Below are 23,717 nucleotides of genomic sequence, written 5' to 3'. Positions count from 1 at the left end.
AAAAAAATTAAAGCACAGCAATTCTTTGAATAAATGTGGTTCTGTGAACTTATATATTTGCATACTGACTCATTCTTTTCTCAAAATAATGATATTTAGTGAAAATACATGTTAAAAAGAGTAAGTTTATAATTTGTAATTTCAGTGATATTGCAATAACTGAGCCCCTTTAATTTTAATTAATACTAAGTGATTGCATCAAAATTTGATAAAATATATGTGACAGTGCCCAAACTATTATTTTCAAACAAATAATTTTTTCTCAGACAAAAATTGCCTTACTCTGTTAAGATTTGTTATGCTGATGCTTCAAACTCTTTGAAAATGTGTACTGGGAAAGGTTTACCCCCCTTGTGTTTAGGTCTCTCTACCTAAATGAATAAGAGTCAAATAAAAGAAATATGGTGAGTTTTGAAAATGGCATACATCAATAAACTTATTTAGAGAAGAATTAGACTAAATTACATATTTCTGAAAATTGGTGTTTTCAGATAGTTTTTTTAAATGCCAAACATGTGCCGAGGGGGTACACATATACATGCGATCCATAAAAACATGTACATGGGGACAGTTTTCCAGAGGCTAATTAATTACACTTCATATGCCCATGGCTCACAAATTATGTCAACAAATTACATGTAATTTGCCTAGTAGAGTGCACATGTACCAAAAATGCACCTGGGGTCTCCCCAAATTTTGGCTTGTTTTTCCAAGATTTGGGCCTCAGTCGCACCCATACAACCCACCCCCAGGCCCGAGCGAGCAGGATAAAACACCCAGTAGTCTGTAAATCAATGCATGCCCTAATGAAAATTCACCAATTGATATGGGGCCATTCACCTTCCCTCTGAGATACACACCTTCTTCTAAGGCCTACTGCTTTTCAGTGAATTTCCTCTGCAACTGACTATGTGTCTAAGGTTCGCATTTACAACTCTGTATATAAGCGTCATAGTGACACCTACATGTTGCACATCATTTATTTCAGCAAGCACTCTTCTACACTGCAAATGTGTCCCATAATTATTCTAATCATTTTCCTACATAAAATATCACATCAAACACGGGATATCTCAATTCTTTAAGAAATTTGACCGGGTCTTTAGTACGAAACTATCCCCTGCCACCTGAATAACAAAACCTGCTTGAAAAACATGCAATAAACAAACTAAATTTGATCACATATTTTGTAAGTTTTTCTTCGGGAAAACTTTCATTACATTTTGGGAAAATACAGGCATATTTTCAATTGGGACTGGGGCCGAATTTCGGCCCCAAGTCAGTTCTAAAAAAATCACTGACTGCACATTTTATCTATATACAGAACATCAAATGCTCATATTTATCCTTTCTTTTCCTGCTGCTAGTACATGTACCCGTTATTGATTTCTTACCTGAAGCCATTTGAATGTGTCTTGTCAGTGACCCATGATTGTTAAACAATTAAAGTGTAACTCTTATAAAAACAAAATTTTAATTATGAGATTTTTTGCATTCAATCAATACAATTTAAAAATGATTGATATTAATATCAGAAAGAAACACCTTTGAATTATGCTCATAACCATTCCCCAGTTTACATGTATTTATAAAGTTTTATTATTCTTCATTAATTGGTAGTTCCATTATATGAGATCTGAGATCTTACGAAATTGCAGGTTGAAACTTAACAATTTGGATCCGACATCTTTTAAAGTATGCCAATGCATGTTTGTCGAACAACAAAGTTCCTTTGAACAATTAACAAAGACTGGTTAAGCCTTTCCCTGAGTTTGAACACTGATACGTTAATAAATGAACTGAGCAGATCCAATTTTTTTAGCTCACATGAGCCATAGGCTCAAGTGAGCTTTTCTGATCAAAATTTGTCCGTTGTCTGTCGTCGTTGTTGTCATTGTCGTTGTTGTTGTAAACTTTTCACATTTTCATCTTCTTCTCAAGAACCACTGGGCCAAATTCAACCAAACTTGCCACAAAGCATACTTGGGTAAAGGGGATTCAAGTTTGTTCAAATGAAGGGCCATGCCCTCTTTCAAGGGGAGATAATTAGGAATTAATGAAAAAATAATGGCATCATTTAAAAATCTTCTTCTCAAGAACCACTGGGCCAGGAAAGATGAAACTTATGTGGAAACATCCTCAGGTAGTGTAGATTCAAGTTTGTTCAAATCATGACCCCCGGGGGTAGGGTGGGGCCACAATGGGGGATTAAAGTTTTACATAGAATTATATAGGTAAATATCTTTAAAAATCTTCTTCTTAAGAACAGCAAAGCCATGATTGTTCATATTTTTATGGAAGCATCCTCAGGTAGTGTAGACTCAAGTTTGTTCAAATCATGATCCCCAGGGGTAGGGTGGGGCCACAATGGGGGATCCAAGTTTTACATAGAAATATATAGGAAAATATCTTTAAAAATCTCCTTCTTAAGAACAGTAAAGCCATGATTGGTCATATTTATATGGAAGCATCCTCAGATAGTGAAGATTCAAGTTTGTTCAAATCATTACCCCGGGGATAGGTTGGGTCCACAATAGGTGATCAAAGTTTACAGAGGAATATATAAGTCTTTTTCTCAAGAACAGAAAAGCCATGATTAGTCAAATTGATATGGAGGCATCTTTGGGTAGTGTAGAATGAAATTTGTTCAAATGAGGGCCCCCGGGGGTAGGGTGGGGCCACAATGGGGGATCAAATTTTTACAAATGAATATATGGGAAAAAAATCTGCTGCTCAAGAACAACAAAGCCATTTGTTATATTGATATGAAAGCACCCTTACAGAATTGCAGCAGATACTGCAAATGCAGTATTTGCTGCTATAGCGCTGCAATTGTACTTAATGTCTACTGCAAAAATGAAGTATATTTGCAGTACTTATTAGCATAATGTACTGCGCAGCAGTATATTCTAATAATCTACTGTAAATATACTGAAAATGTGCTGCAAAAACTTTTCGTATTTTCTTTTCAGTGACACAAAATTTCATATGCTGCTTTTGTACTGCAAATAAGCTGCATTTCTACTGCATTATCTTTATTATTGAGATACTGGTATTAAAGGTATACTGCATTTCTGCTGCATTATCATTATCATTCACAAGTCTGTCAGAGGTGTACTGCATTTGTACTGCATTATCTTTATCAGTTAGATACTGGTATTGATGGTACTGCATTTGTACTGCATTATCTTTATCATAATTAGATATATGTACTGGCATCAAAGGTACTGCATTTGTACTGCAATATCTTTATCACTTAGATTCTGAAGGTATACCATATTTTGCCAATATATTAATTGGCTGTATTTGCATTATCTTAATAACTGTGAAAAAATGCAGCAATAATTAAAATCTAATGTTTATTACAGCTGTTTTAATGGTGACTTTTTAATAAGATATATTATATGATGTCTTAAAAACATCTGCATGAAATTTGAGACCAAGTTAAATACCAGGTGTTCAAAGGGATTTGTGGGAAATGCAAAATACATGTGTAAAAAAACTATTTGTTCTGACATTGAAAATATACTAATAGACATGATGTTTCAATATTAATGTATCTTTTATTATATCATTTTCAATAATACTTGGATAAAATTCTACATAGTTTTTCTTATCAATATTCATGTACATAAAAGGTTCCTCAATATATATCCTCTATATGCTAGCATAATATTTGGTACCCCAATGGACACTTAATTGACATACATTTGTACTACATTTTGTACATGAGCTTCATGACAGTTTGTGGTAAATGCTAGTAAGTACAGTGTATACAAAAACTCTTAGTCTGACATTGAAACAATCAATGGACAACTAAATATATTAATCTTTTTCAATAAGATTTGGGAAAAATGCCACCTGCTTTTTTCTCTCATCAATATCTATGTACATGACAGGTTCCTCGAGATCATCTACAAGTATTACATTTGTTAAACCAATGGACACTTGACAAACATTTGTACAAGATTTCTGTACATTAAGTATTCTAGTAACAGCAACATATGTGTATCCATTTTCAGTTGCACACTGTAAAAAATATCTAATCTGACAAATACCACTCTTGTTCTTACATGTATAGGAGTTTCTTTTTTTCACAGGCTTGTACTCCTCACTATAATACATTATCTTATTGTGTAAAACTCTGTAGAAGATATGATATTCAGCAACATTTCCAAACTTATTTTCCAGTAATTGTGTAACATGTTCCTCAGGCAAAAAGGCCTTTATAGAGCCAACCACAAAAGTTTTAAGTCCAATACATATCCTAGTAAATGACTGTTGCAAAGATGACTGCATCTTTTGATAAAAAGACACCACAGAACCTATTTCTAATTTGTCAACAAGTTCAGGAATTTTATTTTGTATGCATACAGCAGTTACAATTTGGAGATCAATTTTTTGTGTACCATGGAAAAGATTTCTAAGATCACCATTCAATCCTTCATAAAAAAAACAAGACTGGGACCAAAGTGGTCCCAAATCTTCGACTTTTGAACACAAGTGTAAAAGACAATGAACATTAAATGTAGCGTAACGCTCCGTATAAAGTTCTTCTATACCAATACAAAATCTTTTGAAACAACATCTCGCTAATTTCAGATCAGTCTGTGAAATTGAAGTCTTTAAAAGTAAGAAAGTGCCAAGTACTAAATTACAAAAATGATCATAATATTTTGAAGGGAGTACATCTTCCAAAAGGGGTACAGAGTAATAAAGAAGAAATGTTCTAAATTCAGATGCTTTCCAGTCACCATACTCATCAATTTTTTTTGGTAGGCGTGAAATCAAACAATGTGGTCTTAGTTTTTTGATTCTATCATTAAGTACATCAATATGGCTTCTAAGAGACCATTGCTCATTTTTGTGATCTTGATCAATCCAAAGCCCTAGGATCATCTTAACAACACCAAGCAAAACACAGTGCATATAATCTATGCCAGTACCTTTGATTAAATCAAACTTTGGAAATGACATCAAAAAGGATATTCCTTTGACTCCCATTTCTGGCACAGGATCTCGTCTTCTTCCACTCAAATATTCCGTTTCTACTCGATGCGCTGTAGCTTTGGTTTCCTCCATTGTCCTTAACTCGTCATGGTCTTCATTACTTTCTGACTTGTAGGGGTATATATGCGAGTTCCCTGTTGCCGATATTGCAAATGTTTCTCCAGGAGATAGACAACAAGGACACCCATAATTACCATTAAACTGGACAAAATCCATCATTAAACATCTCGCTGGTGCATCAGCTGTGCAGCTAAGAAGAATGGCTTTAACTGTTAACTGTTCTTCTTTAATACTCATGGGAATGCCTGAAAATATTTAAAAATATTCATATTTACTGATATATGAAATTTTGAACAACATATTTATGGCATGGAATTGCAATGCATATTTTGGGGGGATTTTTACTGTTTACGGTAGCTCAGTCGGTAGAGCGCTCGCTCCGTGATCGGGAGGTTGTGAGTTCAAATCTTGGCCGCGACTGACCTAAGTCAATAAAAAATGGGTAGCAACTGTTCCTTCGCCATGCGCTCGGCACTTTGAAGTGAAAGTTGCGGGTCCTTCGGATAAGACCCTAAAAACCGAGGTCCCGCGTCACCGCAGGCATTGGCACGATAAAGATCCCCCATGCTCAATGGCCCTGAGTGCCGAGTAAAGGTCAAAATTTGAAGCCCTTCACCGGTGTATGGTGACGTCTCTATATGAATGAAAAATTCTTGAATGAGACGTAAAACAACATACAATCAATCAATCAATTAAAAGGTTTTGTTACATATTGATTTATTTGTTTGAACAGAAGATTTCTCTTTTTTTCTTAAAGTCCAAGAGACATATTCATAACTCTGTTAAAAATCATTAGATCGGAACCAAGTTCAAATTTGACCTGAATGCATTATCAACTTTATATATATATACATCCCTTCAGCGGAAACTAAAAATATCTTCAGGACGGAATGATGGAACAGGGTAACAGTTTACACCATATGCACCCCTGCAATTTCATGGCAGGGGCATAAAATATAACATACACACCTGTAAAAAGCAAATTGAATTCTTTCAAAAAGGATCCAAAAAGTAGTTTCATATTTGGTTTCTGAGTTCCAAACCATAGTCCTAAGAAGATACGGTTTTCTCTTGTGAATCTAGCAATAAATTTTAGAGAAAATAGTGTTAAGTTGTTAACAGTAGAGTTATTTACAGTAAAGCTCGGTTATAACGAAGTCATAGGGACCAATGGTTTTACTTCGCTATCTCCAAAAAACTTCGTTATATCGAGATATCACTATATCTCTGTTCATTATAAACGAGTTTAACTGTATGTTTATCATTGAATTAAGTTTTACTGTATGTTTATCATTGAATGTTAAGAGTACCGTAATTTCCGAATTCATATAATTAATCAAATTGTAACTGGTACCTTGCATCAGGTGGCAATTCATTGATAACTGCATACACAGGCCAAACACCAAATTTAGATGACTTGAACACAGCAACTCCATCAGTGTTAATTTGAAAAGAAAAGTGCAATTGAAGATTCCTCTCTTCCTTGGTTGTTCCATGGAAAAAACCACTACTATCAAAATGAGTTTTGTATACATTTCCATTGTAGACATCTTCAATAATGGATGTGTTCCCAAGTTCACTCCTTTCAATTTTGCTTTTTCTTATAATGTCAAGAACGCCTGGTCCTAAAAAATACATCATACAATATAAAATGAAATCATCAATATATTTGTTGGATATACATTAAAGTGAATTTTACATTGTTACATTTTTTTTGCCATGGAGGGAATTTTGTGGATTGACAACTATCTATTGTATGTAGTATTAAATATGGCGTATGTATTTACCAATACTTTTATTAAATTTTACAGTATTAAAGTTTGATTTTATTTCTAATTCTTTCACATGCATGTCAGTGCAGGGCCCCAAAACAGTCCTTCATGATATTAACACATGGCCAAAATTTTTATTATATCATTGATAATCACTGCAATAAAATTTATGGTTAAACGCTAGTTACATCTTACTTGCAAGCTAGAATGATAAAATAATTAAGTCTAAAATGAAAATGACTCACTTTTCAAAATTGTTTCCATTTGGTCCTTTAGGGGTATGGTGATGAAATATTTTATGCTAGTCAATGAACAGTTTGGACATTTTTCATATTTTGCATCCTTTTCAATGCTGAGGAAGCACTTTTCACAAAAATAGTTGTATATTAGAGGCGTTTTCAAATGCCTAAAAAAGTCTTGGTACATTGTAAGGGTTGCCCTGCATATATTATCTGGAGGACAATGCACTTCAATAAGATTTAATAAATCACAAAGGGCAACTCCTGATAAGTTGTGTCTTGTAGCAAATGTTACAATCAGCAGCATACTCATGCTAACAGTAAGCCTGCTTCCTTGATATATAGGTTCATTGTCAATATTTCTCTGATTATCACTACTTTTTTGGTCTAACTTCTGTTTTTCTTCCTCCAGCATTTCTTCCACCATTATGTCAAATTCATTTGGAACTTCATCATTGTAATCGGTTAATTCTTCAATTGTTTCTGAAACTAAAGTAAATAGTAATACATTATTGTAATGGGATGAGGTGGATAAAATAAAATAGAAAAAGTTGATGCTATAATTATTATTATTAAATGTTAAATAAAATAATTCATCATCAAATTTATAACACTGTTTTCATTACTATATTTTTTTTCTTTGGTAAAGTTCTTAGAATTGTAAAGTAAGCTGCACATATTAAAATTTTTCTTACTCTAATGTTATTTTTAAAATAATTTATAGTTATTCAGGTTCATTGTATTTCAAAACTGGCTTCATGACTGGTGTATATAAAATTATAAATCACTTATGAACTGCATTATACCCATCATTTGATTAAAATTTTGGGAAGGAAGGTTGTACACAATAAATTTGCCGTCGTAGTTCCACTCGTTAATTTCATCAACGGACACCCTTTTTCATTATTATTTACAATACCAATAGAGTGACTCCCCTTTCCAAATGTATGCACGTAATTAATTAATCAATAAAATTTATACAGATTCAGAACCGTTTTACTACCAAAAAAACTCTATATACCTGCAATTTCCTCAACATTTGACTCGTGTTCTTGCTCTTTCTCTTGTTTTCTCCACTTCGATGTCCTCGATGTTCCTGCATATGGCCCGCGTTTTTTTGACGCCATTTTTTTCTTGGGCAAATCGTGCATAAGCTATTTCGTTTCGTAACTTATTCTTCCAAAGTTCCAATTCACGGATATCTCACATTTCTGATAATATTTTTTAACTGAAATTATTATAAATAAATTGTGAATTAGTCAGTTTACTTTAGTTTATATAAATAAAAAACGGTGGATGCGCACAGGAACATCGTACGATGTATTTAACCACATTTAGTTCCGGTACGTAAAGTTCCTAGTTGAAAGCGCGGCAATATTTAGGCCTAGACAACGATGTCAAAATTATTACTAGCCCTTGTCGAATGGCAGGAGGAAGGATTTCCCCTCGGTGTGATAAATTTACGTGCCATAGATGACCCGCGTCTCCCATTTGAAGATTACACAGTTGGGTTAGACGTTTACGCCAAATGCCAAGGATTCCCGGGGTCACATCCCGCCAAAATTTTAAAGATCGGTGGTAGGTTCACAAGATTATAAATTATGAGCAATATGATCTTTAAAATCATGTGTCTCATTTATAATTTATTGTACATTTCAACAGACGATAAATATCTTGTTTTCTTGTTTTAACACTATTTTAAATGATAATAAGAATAATGTTGAAAATCTTGAGTTATTTCCCTTATTTACTGTGAAGTCTAAAACGGCTTTCACCCAAAACATGCAGTGAGAAGTCATTATAATCATGCATAATATATAATACTTTTGCTATTAAAATTTTTAATTAGTTTTAATTCAAAGGAATATGAAGATAATTAAACTCTTTCTAAATGTTTGTAACAATCAATATACATGTAACTGTACATTTTAATAGATGATAGAAGAGAATTACACAATGAAATGGATCTCCTTAGGACAACACCTAGATTGTGTTCCACTGAAGAAGAAACTTGGTAATTATACTTATTGATTTATTTATTGATTATGGTCTATTTGACTGTATTGAACTTGAAAAAAAGGGGGGTAAGCATAATTTTTTTGTTTAAAGGGGGAGGAAATAAGCACCGCCCTCAATTTTACCTGGTCTGTGAACCCCTGTCAATCAGATGAAATTAAGCCTGAGATTGGATACTGAAAATTGATTGACATTTTGTTACCTGCCGTTGTGTATATCTTGTATACCTTGGCTGGGGATCGTACCGATTATTGAATTAACAGCCAGTCTTTGATGCCTACCGCATATATGAAACATCGTGATAAAGAAGCAGCCAGAGCTGATATTATTTTTTTTACTTTATGATAAAGTAATTACCCATATATAATTTATACTTAATCAGTCTGTCAGACAAATAAATGAAAAAGAAAATCAGTCATTTATCTATTTAAATTGTAATTAAGAAAGGGGGATTCATTTCACTGTACAATCTATAATGCAGTATAGGTTATCCAAATTTACACGTGCATCGATTTTACTTACAACAGAAAATACCGAACTGCATTGGAAGCATCATATAATTTAATAAAATAATAATTTCTTTTTTATAATTATGAGATAGTCATATTGTCCAAGTTAAAAAAAATTCAAGACGTGTAATATTTCTCCGAGACATGGTGATGAAAGTTACGGTAAAATAACCTTTTTTAAGAGAAATAAGCAGTATTATAAAAGCTGTCATTGAATATGCAAGTTATGTTTAGAATTATGGATCCCGAGGAAAAAGTAGGATAAAGTGACTATATTCCCGTTTCGTCTAACTGTCGGAGAAACAATACGCAGATGCCATGACCATTTTTACGAAACTGTTCAAACATGCGTCATGGGTTAATCACATAGGAATTATATAAAAAATACTTGCCTAATTTATTATATATTTTCTACAAAATTTAGCCTTCAAACAGGATTTCTAAGTTTTAGAGACTTATTCAGGACCGCGCTTTTTTCTACTTTCGTTTTGCAAATGACTATTTCCCTCGGTGTCGTCAGCTTACAACCAAAGATTTGAAATTGATTAACGCACAAAATTAAACTAAAATTGTCTCCTTTATTCAAACATATTTTTTTAAAAAAGAATTGAACTAAAGGAATCAGTCTACATAAAAAATTTAGCATGTTTTATTTCATAAATTTGACGATCAACATTACGATTGAGCAACACGCGAAGTTAAACTATGTCTTAGGAAAACATTTACAGGTAATATACAGGTAACATCCTGTGTATATGGGTAGGTATACACAAGCCAGCTTGGTTCCCTTGGGGCTTCACAGCCGTTTCAATTAAGCTCCACCCCACACCAAACTTACCTGAGGAAAACCAACCGGTTGAAAACCTCGGCCTTTAAATGGGATTTGTATCCAATATGTTTCACAGTGTGATTGCATGCAGAAATTAAAAATATTTTACTCTATAAATACAACATTTTTTATATATTAAAATTAACAGTGACTCCCCCCCCTTTACTGATAAGTTGCTAAAATTTACATTTTCAGGTCACCTGAGTCACTCAGGTGACCTATTGCTATCCGTTTTTGTCCATCGGCATTTGTCGTGCGTTTTGCGTTAACAATTGAACATTTTTAGCTTCTTCTCTGAAACCCCTCAACCAATTTCAACCAATTTTGGCATATAGCACCTATAAGTGAAGGGGAACAAAAATTGTGAATTTCATAGTCCCTGCCCCCCTGGGGTCTGAAGGGTAGGGCTGATATCACCAAAATTAATGCAATCTTTAAAAATCTTCTTCTTTACTCCTGGACATCAAGCAGTCAAACTGTTGGCCTGATTGTTATAAGGATTGAGCCCTCTACCAAAATTGTGAAATTCATGGCCCCAGGGTCGGGGGTTCTGGTGCTAGGGTGGGGCTATATACATCATATAGTGAAAGTGCATTATTTCTTTGAAAATCTTCTTGTCTGCTCCTCGATATTAAATAAACTAAGTACATAGTTATGATGAGCAAGAGTGCCTCTACCAAAATTGAGAATTTCATGACCCCAGGGCCAGGGGTTCTGGTGTTAGGTGTGGGGGGGGGGGACTCTATTGATTATATAGTGAAAATGCATTAAATCTTTGAAAATCATCTTCTCTGCTCCTGGGTACGAAATAAACTAACTAAGTACATAGTTATGATGAGCATGGCTGCCTCTTCCAAAATTGTGAATTTCATGGCCCCTGGGTCAGGGGTTCTGGTAAAAGGGTGGGGGTGGGACTCTATTGATTATATAGTGAAAATTCATAATTACTTTCAAAATATTTTTTTCTACTCCTGGTTATAAAACAAAGAAACAAGTGTATAGTTATGATGAGCAAGGATGCTTTTACAAAATTTTTAAAACTTGTGGTCCCAGGGGTTCTGTTGTTTCTCCGGGGGGGGGGGGCTCTATTAGATTATATGGTGAAAATGTGTGAATTCTTTGAAAATCTTCAACTAATTGCATAGTTAGGATGATGAGGGTACCTCTTCCAATTTTGTAAATTTTCATGATCCTAGGTCATGGGTTTTGGTGTTAGGGTAGGGCTGTGTTAAATAGTGAAAATACATTATTTCTTTGAAAATCTCCTCTGCTCCTGGGCATATTGGAAGCAAACAGAGTAAAAGTTTTAATAAGCAAGGTATTTTTACCAGAATTTTGAACATCTGGACCATTTAGTCAAGTGTTCTGGTCCTGGCCAGGGCTCTATTAATTTGTAATCTACTGAGTGAGGTTATTCCCCTTTGGCATTCACCTTAAGTTTGATAATCAATCACTGTAGATAATGTATTTGAAAGGATAATAGAATAAGAGAATTATGCAAGAACATTTATTGTATAATACAAAAAGTACTTTCATAGTTTTAATAATCAGGTAGACTTGGAAATAATAGATGAATAAAAATGAAACAAAAATAACTTATCTTTTTAAATGTTCTTCAAAGGCCAAGTGAGGCCAATGTGAGAGGTTATAATATAGACATTTTGTTAAAAGTCTGCATGATAATAGTGATAAATGGGGGACAGATAGAAAGATACTAGACCAATTATTTTGTTGATCTTAATCGTGCTATTTTTCTTGCTATTGGGCAACAAAGCTTCATTTATCAGTTTATGGATCCTCTAAATTGTTGTACTCAGGTGACCGTTAAGGCCCTTGGGCCTCTTGTTTTTTTTCATGCTGGGTATGAATGATACATGTACAAACACTGCTAAAAAATACTTTAGCCTCTACGTTTACATACTAATATACCACTTACAACTAATTTTGTACATTTTTTTAATGTAACTTAAATTTTTGACATGATGATTTTAGCTTTGAGCAATATTGTAAATTTTCTATTCATTTTTCTAAAACATTTTACAGCATGCCTCAGGAAAAATCAGCTGAAAAGCAGCTTCAGGGTAAAGATAGGAATAAGAAGCAGAAAGTCGAAAAAGCAAATAAGAAGAAAATGGAAGAAGTCAATCCGATTGACAAGAAAAAGGCACAGGAAGAAATGAGAAAAAAGAAATTTGAAGAGAAAAAAAATGAGGCAATTCTGAAGAAAAAAGCCAGGACAGAGCTAAATACCAAAGTTTTGCGAGAGTTGAATATTGACTTCAATAGGTAAACATTTTTTACACAGTGATTTTTCTACATTTTTTAAAAGGGGCCTGGGCCTTTACAATTGGGAAAAATCATCGACATTTGTATCAAATTGGGAAAAATCAAAAAGATTGAAATTTAATTGGCAGGTAAAATGAAATACTGGTATATAAGTAAATGTAACATCATTTATTCAATTTATTTGCTAAAAAGTAACAAATTAGGCACAGTTCTAAATTCTTAACCCTTTTTTTAATCTTTGAAAGTTGTCATTAATTGTGACCAACCTATATTTCCATTTTTTTTTTGGTCATAATGGTAGACATAAGAGAAAATCTTTCTTGTAATAGCCATTGAAGATAAACTAATCTGACATGATAAATGACAAATCATTTTTTTTTCAAACTAATTATTAAAGCTTTTTTATGACCCTAGCTAATCATATTGCTGCCATTTCTCTGCAATACTAGTTGCATCTGCCGGATGTAGAAACAGTTTGATTTTGATGCTTACTGTAGAGTTACTAGTACTTGGATTCACAAATAGAGCTACGTTTTGCCGGTTCACATGCACATTACACTTTCTTACGATGTATTTATACAACAGGTTTGACATGACCATGTGTTTTTCTAAGTCTTGTAAACGCACGACGTAATCTGTTGTTTCTTACTATTATTTTAAGAGTCTGAATGACCGAGAACAATAGCGTTCCATTTTAGATAAGTCGTACGTAAAAAATTCAATATAACAAAAACAACATCGGTTTTGTTTTGGGAAAAAAGCAATAGAAATTGGGGAAAAAATCGGTAATTTTTGAGAGGGGAAAGGGCCGATATTCGGACCTAAAGAGGATGTAGAAAAATCACTGTTACAGCACTATAGTATTATACATGTATAAAAACAAAGAAATAGAAATTAAAATAAAACACAGTTTCAGTATCAGTGTATAAGGAAAACAAGGTATAAACCAGGGTTGTCCCTAAGAATTGAAATAGCAGGTGACATTAAAAAAGTAGAAGGGGTTTTTGGGTTCCTCCCTAACAGGATGGGGGGGTTGAGGGGGAATACCAGAATAACCAAGGGATTACATCATTATAGGCGGGGAAATTCCCCTGCCCCCGGGTCTTAGGGACAACCCTGATAAACTCTTACCAATTGGCTAACAAGCAGTTTGTCACTATTTTTCAGTTAATTTGGAAGTCTTTTCTATAGCTAGCAAACTGCTGCTTAAAGCCTTAAGCAATTGTTAAATTGCATACCCATTATGAATTAATAATGTCGCATTTTTTATCAGTAGCAAAGAATAAGTCAGCCATTTCATTGCAAAAAATATTCTCTTAAAATATTGACTGGTCAATATTTTTGTAACATTTCAATTATTGACTGTTGTTCATTCATATTTTATTTATTTGTAGAATTCAAAACGAGAACAAAGACACTGAGGAAGACTTACTACCTCTACTACCTCTTCAGGACATTGACTTTACACAGTTGTGAGTAATAGTTCTCAAAGATATCTCCTCATCTTAAAATAATATGTATATTTATACAATATTTAAAAGTAAAACAATGTTAAAAATTTAAAACAAATTGCTGTTAAATTTTGAATAATATGTAACTTGTTTTTACTTGGTGTGGTAAATTAACAGTTACACATTTTTTTAACACTAATATGGTAAATCATTCTTTTTTTTAGAGCTGATGACTCTGATCATGAGGAGGATGCACTCAATGCTGAATTGATTGCTTTAACGTAAGCAAAAGTGATTTCACATTTGTATTAGATTGAAGTTTTGTTAAAAATCTGAGTTTGCATCAAAAGAGGGTTAATTGAGTTATTCAATCGCCTAAATAATGAGTGATATTTTATTATGATGTAGGTTATTATTCTAACAAAATATAAGTTTGTTCCCATTACATTGAATTTAGAGTAATAATTGTTATCCTTAGTAATTCAATTCAAATTGAAAATGTTTATGCTTCTGTAGCAAAGTATGATACATTGTATTGTGTTTATAGGGACCTGCCAGTTCAACAAGTGAATGCTAAAGGGCACAATACTGTGGCTCAAAAAGCCCCTCGAAACCGAGCACTGGAGGTGAAATATGCTGAAGCAATTAAAGAAAATGGCATTCTAAAATGCAGTAGGTTAAATTAATCATTTCAAATTGTATATCGATGCAAAATTTTTCTGAGTATAGGGGCCAGCCCCTTTTTCTTGATGTTATCTGAAAGCTCTCGTAATTACACACAACTTTTATTCTATATGTCTTACCAAATTTTTATCAGTTTAAAAGTTATTAAACAAAAAGCAGCAAAATTTCATGGAAAAATAATTCTTAAAACTTGCCGTCACATAGCTTCCGAACTTAAAAAAATTAGCCTACAATTTTAATGTTCTGCGCATCTGCAATGTATTAGTTACAAGTTCTCCAGTTTTCATGCAAGTATCATGTGTCGTTATTGAGAATTCTAATGGACAAGAGACCCTCCAAATATCGATTAAAGGGCAATAACTCATGAACAGGGGTATATATCAAAAATTTGAAAAAACCGTTTTTAGGCAATAATACATTGTATCTACCCTGAAAGTTTCATAGCAATCGGACAAAAGGTCTCCGAGAAATCGCCTGCTGAAAATCGGCGGGAAAAAAAAATAATAATAACTAGAGCAAAGCTCGTTGCAAAGCAACGAATGGGTCTTCCTTCTTAGCTTGTAAGTTGACGTCGTAATAAAAGGATAAATATTTGTTTAATTTCCACCTAAAGGTTACATGTTTCTGTTTAGATTGTCAACTTTGCTAACATTCTGTTTCTTCTTTGACCCAAATATCAAGAGACCTCATCTCCGGAACTCTGAATCTGGAGTGAGCATGAGGATATATAATTCAACTGTACTCTCTCCAACAGTACTCCTGAAATTGTATCCAAAACACTAATACTCCAAGACCCTCATTTCTTGAACTTTGACTTTTGATTTTTAATTTCTAGACTTTTCTTTTCATCTAACATCTTTGATGCAATCATGTTAGTAACAAGTGTCATACTACAGAATCATCAGTGTTTTGCTACATCACTGTCATAATAATTGCTTGACAAAACATTTACACAGCATAACTACATAGTAAGTAATCCAAATGTGTTACTGATTGAGGATATCCATTGTTTGACAATCAGTAAGTAGAAAAATACTCTTACAAGAAATGCACAGGGATGATTTCAGTGAGACATGGTGTCACTTGTGGAAAATTTTAACATAACATCTTTTTTAGCCTTTAACTTAAAAGTTAAACTACCGTTCATGGTAGCTCAGTCGGTAGAGCGCTCGCTCCGTGATCGGGAGGTCGTGAGTTCGAATCTCGGCCGCGACAGACCTAAGTCGATAAAATGGGTAGCAACTGTTCCTTCGCCATGCGCTCAGCACTTTGAAGTGAAAGTTGCGGGTCCTTCGGATGAGACCTTAAAAACTGAGGCCCCGTGTCACGGCAGGCGTTGGCACGATAAAGATCCCTCACTGCTCAATGGCCCTGAGTGCCGAGTTAAGGTCAAAATTTGAAGCCCTTCACCGGTATATGGTGACGTCTCTATATGAGTGTAAAATTCTCGAATGGGACATAAAACAACATACAATCAATCAATCATTAAAAGTTAAACTTCATTATCTCAAAAGCCGATATCTAAATACATGTACCATTTATATGGTGAAGTGAGTTGGTACTCCCAACCCCTTATTCTTTAAGTTTTTTACCCTGCATGGTTATCTGGAGTCATGGGTTATCTTGATGTTTAATCTTGGTCCAGTTGAAATTGAGAAAAAATGGTTTTACTGTACTTCTTGGGTTCATTTATTCAAATGTTTTACAAGGGGGGAAAAAGACACATATATTTAAATTTTTGTAACATGTTAAAATAATCTTTTACATGTACATGTATATTACACATATATTCAAGTAAATTTTTTTAATAAGAATTCATTAAAAATATTTGAATCCATTGAAGTTGATTGCAGTAGATATAATGTGAATTATGAGCCTAAGACACAACAAGCAAATTTAAAGAATAGTGGTCTCATTCTGTCATTTGTCAACTGAAAAAGTTTGATGATAATAGGTCTGAAACTGTTCAAAATATGCCTCTAAATCATTTTGAAAAAGAATGGCTGCAAAATTTAAAAAGTAGGTAACCATGAACTACTTTTGAGTCAACATGATACGAGGTCCTTAGATGCATCAACTGACAAGATTTGATGATCCTAGTCCTTATAGTAAGCAAAATATCAACATTTTAATAAATGTAATTTTTGGTCAACTTTGAAGTGACCTGGAGACCAAGCCCTTTGTCCCAGAGCGATTCCCTGTGCAAATTTTAATCTACAATATATCCTCATCCTTTTGTGAAAGTTTGGTGATAATCTGCCCAGTGGTTCTTGAGAAGACGATTTTTTAGCAACCAGTACTTTTGGTTTTATTTACCTAATTATCTCCCCTTGTTTAAGGGTCACAACCCTAAGTTTACTATAAATGGGAGCCCTTGGGCCATGGATACACTGTGACAAATTTGACAATAATTGGCCAAGGGGTTCTTGAGTTATGGCCCATATCCTAACAAGAGGCCCATGGGTCACAACGCTCACCTGAGTTACTTTGGCCCTGCTGTTCTTCACCAGACCCTCCCTCCCTTGTAATACTTATTGCGGCCCCACCCTACCCCCGGGGGCCATGATTTGAAAAATTAGAATCTACACTACCCCAGGATGATTCCACATATGTTTCAGTTTTTCTGGCCCAGTGGTTCTTGAGAAGAAGATTTTTGAAGATTTTGCCTATATATTTTAAACTTTGATTCCCTATTGTTTCCCCGCCCTACCCCCGGGGGCCATGATTTGAAGAATTTAGAATCTACACTACCCCAGGATGCTTCCACATAAGTTTCAGCTTTTCTGGCCCAGTGGTTCTTGAGAAGAAGATTTTTAAAGATTTTGCCTATATATTTCAATGTAAAACTTTGATTCCCTATTGTGGCCCTGCCCTACCCCTGGGGGCCATGATTTGAAGAATTTAGAATCTACACTACCCCAGGATGCTTCCACATAACTTTCAGCTTTTCTGGCCCTGTGGTTCTTGAGAAGATTTTTTAATGACCCCACCCTATTTTTGTCTTCTCTTGATTATCTCCCCTTGTAGAGGGGGTTGGTCCTTCATTTTAACAAACTCCCCTTCACCCAAGGATGCTGTGTACCAACTTTGGTTAAATTTGGCTCAGTGGTTCTTGAGAAGAAGATGAAAATATGAAAAGTTTACAGACGGACGGACAGACAGACAGACAGATGGACAGATGACGGACAACTGGTGATCAGAAAAGCTCACTTAAGCTTTCAGCTCAGGTGAGCTAAAAAGTTTACATACACCGCACAAATGGCCATAGCATTAGCTCTTTGAGCCTTTGGCTCACAAGAGCTAAAAAGATAAAAAGAATTATGTAACTTAGAGTTGTCTATTTGTAATCAAAGCTATATTGAAATCAGACCAATTTCTTGAAATAAAAAATTGCACTGTTGTAGTGCAAAAAAATTAATGATATTTTACATGTCGCTACAATATTCAAAGAGGGCATGTTGCAAAATTTTGAATTAAATTAGAGGGGTTATGACTGTTTCATCGCTAATTATAGATGATCAATGCAAAAACACAAAGTTGAGAATTGCAATGTCATTGAAAGTCTTAGAGAGCACCGAGCTATTAAAAAATTATTTCTTCAGACAGATCATTTTTCAAAGTGCACAGTAAATTTTCCTTAAATCAATGTGTCCGCAAACTTTTCTAACAATCCTAGTTCATGTACATGCCCTTAGCACTGAAGTCATTTGAAATATGCACATATGTTAACATTTGTTGTTGTATATGCCAAAATAGCAGTTCTCTCTGAATTTTTTTGTAAAAATACATATATTACAAGTTCTTAATGTATTAAGGCCTGATGTGTCCATAATCCTAGATGGAAGGACTTTTATCCTTGTGTGACTGTTTAAATTTCACTATGCTGCTTATTCTTTGTCATCTCCAAACAGATGCTCTTCTGGCAAATATGGTCATGCTTGGTATCAAATTTCAGTTATCAGATGGCAGTCACACCTATCCAAAAGAAATTGAAATTTCTCATTTAAAATAAAAAAAAAACTGTACAACTTATAAATGATAAATAGCGATGTTAATTTTACTTGGACAGCTAAGTCGCACAGTCAGAGGCTTTAGTCAAATGAAAGTCGAGTACTCGTTGAAATTTAAATTAATTTTTCATGTCATTTTCCTTTTTGTCTTTAAGAGACTGCTAGCCTGTACAATATTTAAACTACATTATAACCATTATACAACAAATTATTAAATCATTAACATTTTCGTAGTAATAAATATATATATATCAAATGTATTTGATTTCAAATATAATATTTACTGCCTGTGTTTTTTTTTTTCAGTACTTTTGGACTGGGGGCTGGGGCCCTTAGAATTGGGAATTTCAGCATCAATTAGGCTAAATTGGGAATCTCCCAGAAAGCCCAATCACTTAAAAAGCATTGTCAAAAAGCTTTGTTTTTGTCTTTGTATTACTTTAACAAACAATTGTTATAACTAATCACATTAGAAATTTGACCGGGTCTTTAGTACGAAACTATCCCCTGCCACCTTTAACTTTCAAAGTTTGCTTTTTAATTAAAATAACTTTCCATATTTAGAAAGTGCAATCAATTCTGAGTAAAAATATACTAAATATGTCTTATTTCAATGAAAAATAAAAAAGTTAGAGGCAAATAAGTGACCCCACCAATTGTCGGTCAACCACCTTAACCCCATATTCTTTGTGTAACTTCAAAAATGACCAACTCCTACAATCCAAAAGAAACTATTTCTTATCAAAACAATGTTTAATGGTAACTTTGATCAATTTCAAATGCAGCTACATATAAAAATTTCAATAAGAATTGCATGCCTTCATGAAATGTACTCACATGAAACACATACTCTCCTATTTTTGATGTTTTGAGAAATCCCATTTTACCTCTTAATTGCTTGAATTTATACATCTATAGCTTGTTTGCAAAAAGAAAACCTAATCTGTTCTTCAGGATATTTATTGTAATATACAAAAACCCCTCTTGCATCAAAGATTCAAGAAGAAGCATCCTGAAAATTGCAGTTATCTACCCTACCCCTCCAACCATTACCTGATTCTATAGAAAATATACTGTGGAAATCTGATTTTACTGACTGTCCTTTTTCTGAGTATATTTCCATTCAATTTCAATGTATCTGAGTGATCAAATACATGCATTTGATTCCCCTGAGTTATTAAAGTGATCATCATGTCCTTACTTGGCATTTGTGAGTAAATTTCAGGTGTTTAGTAGAATCCAATAACTACATAAAAATGTACATATTTCTGATATTTTGTTCATTAAATATGCAAAAAGACCATCTGTTTTGTTATAATTTAAAGAAAAATATATAATCTATATGAAAATAATGAAAAGTTTAAGTTCTATCACATTATAGAAGACAAATGAGGGGGAAAATGAAGGGGAGGGGGGGGGTATTTTTTTTATGTAATTATCAATAGTAAGATGGGTCTAATTTGAAAAAAAAATTAAAGCACAGCAATTCTTTGAATAAATGTGGTTCTGTGAACTTATATTTTTGCATACTGACTTATTATTTTCTCAAAATAATGATATTTAGTGAAAATACATATAAAAAAGAGTAAGTTTATAATTTGTAATTTCAGTGATATCGCAATAACTGAGCCCCTCTAATTTTAATTAATACTAAGTGATATTGCATCAAAATTTGATAAAATATATGTGACAGTGCCCAAACTATTATTTTCAAACAAAAAAATTTTTCTCAGACAAAAATTGCCTTACTCTGTTAAGATTTGTTAAGCTGATGCTTAAATTCAAACTCTTTGAAAATGTGTACCCCCCTTGTGTTTAGGTCTCTCTACCTAAATGAATAAGAGTCAAATAAAAGATATATGGTGAGTTTTGAAAATGGCATACCTCAATAAATTTATTTAGAGAAGAATTAGACTAAATTACATATTTCTGAAAATTGGTGTTTTCTTGAAGGTGGCAGAGGATAGTTTTTTTTAAATGCCAAACATGTGCCGAGGGGGTACACATATACATGCGATCCATAAAAACATGTACATGGGGACAGTTTTCCAGGGGCTAATTAATTACACTTCATATGCCCATGGCTCACAAATTATGTCAACAAATTACATGTAATTTGCCTAGTAGAGTGCACATGTACCAAAAAATACACCTGGGGTCTCCCCAAATTTTGGCTTGTTTTTCCAAGATTTGGGCCTCAGTCGTACCCATACAACCCACCCACAGGCCCGAGCGAGCAGGATAAAACACCCAGTAGTCTGTAAATCAATGCATGCCCTAATGAAAATTCACCAATTGATATGGGGCCATTCACCTTCCCTCTGAGATACACACCTTCTTCAAAGGCCTACTGCTTTTCAGTGAATTTCCTCTGCAACTGACCATGTGTCTTAGGTTCGCATTTACAACTCTGTATATAAGCGTCATAGTGACACCTACATGTTGCACATCATTTATTTCAGCAAGCACTCTGCTACACTGCAAATGTGTCCCATAATCATTCTAATCATTTTTCTACATAAATATCACATCAAACAGGGGATATCTCAATTCTTTAAGAAATTTGACCGGGTCTTTAGTACGAAACTATCCCCTGCCACCTGAACAACAAAACCTGCTTGAAAAACATGCAATAAACAAACTAAATTTGATCACATATTTTGTAAGTTTTTCTTTGGGAAAACTTCCATTACATTTTGGGAAAATACAGGCATATTTTCAATTGGGACTGGGGCTGAATTTCGGCCCCAAGTCGGCTCTAAAAAAATCACTGACTGCACATTTTATCTATATACAGAACATCAAATGCTCGTATTTATCCTTTCTTTTCCTGCTGCTAGTACATGTACCCGTTATTTATTTCTTACCTGAAGCCATTTGAATGTGTCTTGTCAGTGACCTGTGATTGTTAAACAATTAAAGTGTAACTCTTATAAAAACAAAATTTTAATTATGAGATTTTTTGCATTCAATCAATACAATTTAAAAATGATTGATATTAATATCAGAAAGAAACACCTTTGAATTATGCTCATAACCATTCCCCAATTTACATGTATTTATAAAGTTTTATTATTCTTCATTAATTGGTAGTTGCATTATATGAGATCTGAGATCTTACGAAATTGCTTTTTCTTTGTCATCTCCAAACAGATGCTCTTCTGGCAAATATGGTCATGCTTGGTATCAAATTTCAGTTATCAGATGGCAGTCACACCTATCCAAAAGAAATTGAAATTTCTCATTTAAAATAAAAAAAAACTGTACAACTTATAAATGATAAATAGCGATGTTAATTTTACTCGGACAGCTAAGTCGCACAGTCAGAGGCTTTAGTCAAATGAAAGTCGAGTACTCGTTGAAATTTAAATTAATTTTTCATGTCATTTTCCTTTTTGTCTTTAAGAGACTGCTAGCCTGTACAATATTTAAACTACGTTATAACCATTATACAACAAATTATTGAATCATTAACATTTTCGTAGTAATAAATATATGTATCAAATGTATTTGATTTCAAATATAATATTTACTGCCAGTGGGTTTTTTTCAGTACTTTGGGACTGGGGGCTGGGGCAATCAGAATTGGGAATTTCAGCATCAATTAGGCTAAATTGGGAATCTCCCAGAAAGCCCAATCACTTAAAAAGCTTTGTCAAAAAGCTTTGTTTTTGTCTTTGTATTACTTTAAAAAACAATTGTTATAACTAATCAAGACTATTCTTGGTATGGATTATCTAATTACTTGCATAAAGAACAATAGTGGTATGAATTATCTAATTATGAAGAAATCCAACTTGGCTGAGGTGGCAGAGGATAGTTTTTTTTAATGCCAAACATGTGTCGAGGGGGTACACATATACATGCGATCCATAAAAACATGTACATGGGGACAGTTTTCCAGGGGCTAATTAATTACACTTCATATGCCCATGGCTCACAAATTATGTCAACAAATTACATGTAATCTGCCTAGTAGAGTGCACATGTACCAAAAATGCACCTGGGGTCTCCCCAAATTTTGGCTTGTTTTTCCAAGATTTGGGCCTCAGTCGCACCCATACAACCCATCCCCAGGCCCGAGTGAGCAGGATAAAACACCCAGTAGTCTGTAAATCAATGCATGCCCTAATGAAAATTCACCAATTGATATGGGGCCATTCACCTTCACTCTGAGATATACACCTTCTTCTAAGGCCTACTGCTTTTCAGCTGAATTTCCTCTGCAACGGACCACGTGTCTTAGGTTCGCATTTACAACTCTGTATATGATAAGCGTCATAGTGACACCTACAAGTTGCACATCATTTTTTTCAGCAAGCACTTTGCTACACTGCAAATGTGTCTCATAATTATTCTAATTATTTTTCTACATAAAATATCACATCAAACAGGGGATATCTCAATTCTTTAAGAAATTTGACCGGGTCTTTAGTACGAAACTATCCCCTGCCACCTTTAACTTTCAAAGTTTGCTTTTTAATTAAAATAACTTTCCATATTTAGAAAGTGCAATCAATTCTGAGTAAAAATATACTAAATATGTCTTATTTCAATGAAAAATAAAAAAGTTAGAGGCAAATAAGTGACCCCACCAATTGTCGGTCAACCACCTTAACCCCATATTCTTTGTGTTACTTCAAAATTGACCAACTCCTACAATCCAAAAGAATCTATTTCTTATCAAAACAGTGTTTAATGGTAACTTTTATCAATTTCAAATGCAGCTACATATAAAAATTCAATAAGAATTGCATGCCTTGATGAAATGTACTCACATGAAACACATACTCTCCTATTTTGAGAAATCCCATTTCACCTCTTAATTGCTTGAATTTACACATCTATAGC

General features: G+C 33.8%; 1 protein-coding gene and 2 long non-coding RNA genes across 3 annotated transcripts; 1 reads left to right on the top strand and 2 right to left on the bottom strand.

Annotated features, from left to right (window-relative positions):
- Positions 1-5,112: 5,112 nt before the first annotated feature.
- LOC133191809 (uncharacterized) lies at positions 5,113-6,521 on the bottom strand. Its single transcript, XR_009721744.1, has 3 exons — positions 6,425-6,521; positions 6,040-6,149; positions 5,113-5,315 (listed from the first exon to the last, which is right to left on the bottom strand). It is a non-coding gene; the product is annotated as an uncharacterized LOC133191809 (long non-coding RNA).
- Positions 6,522-6,534: 13 nt separating this feature from the next.
- LOC133191808 (uncharacterized) lies at positions 6,535-8,208 on the bottom strand (the record flags this gene model as incomplete). The annotated part of the gene is made up of 3 exons (XM_061327540.1): positions 8,103-8,208; positions 7,088-7,570; positions 6,535-6,695 (listed from the first exon to the last, which is right to left on the bottom strand). Coding segments are annotated over exons 1-3 (750 nt in total), but the record flags the coding sequence as incomplete, so codon positions are not given.
- A 5,904-nt stretch (positions 8,209-14,112) lies between these two features.
- On the top strand, positions 14,113-14,862 carry LOC133191807 (uncharacterized). The gene is made up of 3 exons (XR_009721743.1): positions 14,113-14,193; positions 14,397-14,453; positions 14,720-14,862. It is a non-coding gene; the product is annotated as an uncharacterized LOC133191807 (long non-coding RNA).
- Positions 14,863-23,717: the final 8,855 nt, after the last annotated feature.

This window comes from Saccostrea echinata, unplaced genomic scaffold (assembly GCF_033153115.1).
Source record: "Saccostrea echinata isolate AGI-Se365-2 ecotype Australia unplaced genomic scaffold, CSIRO_AGI_Sech_v1 ptg000024l, whole genome shotgun sequence".
NCBI classification, from domain to species: Eukaryota; Metazoa; Mollusca; class Bivalvia; order Ostreida; family Ostreidae; genus Saccostrea; species Saccostrea echinata.
This window is presented reverse-complemented; position numbering and strand designations above follow the sequence as displayed.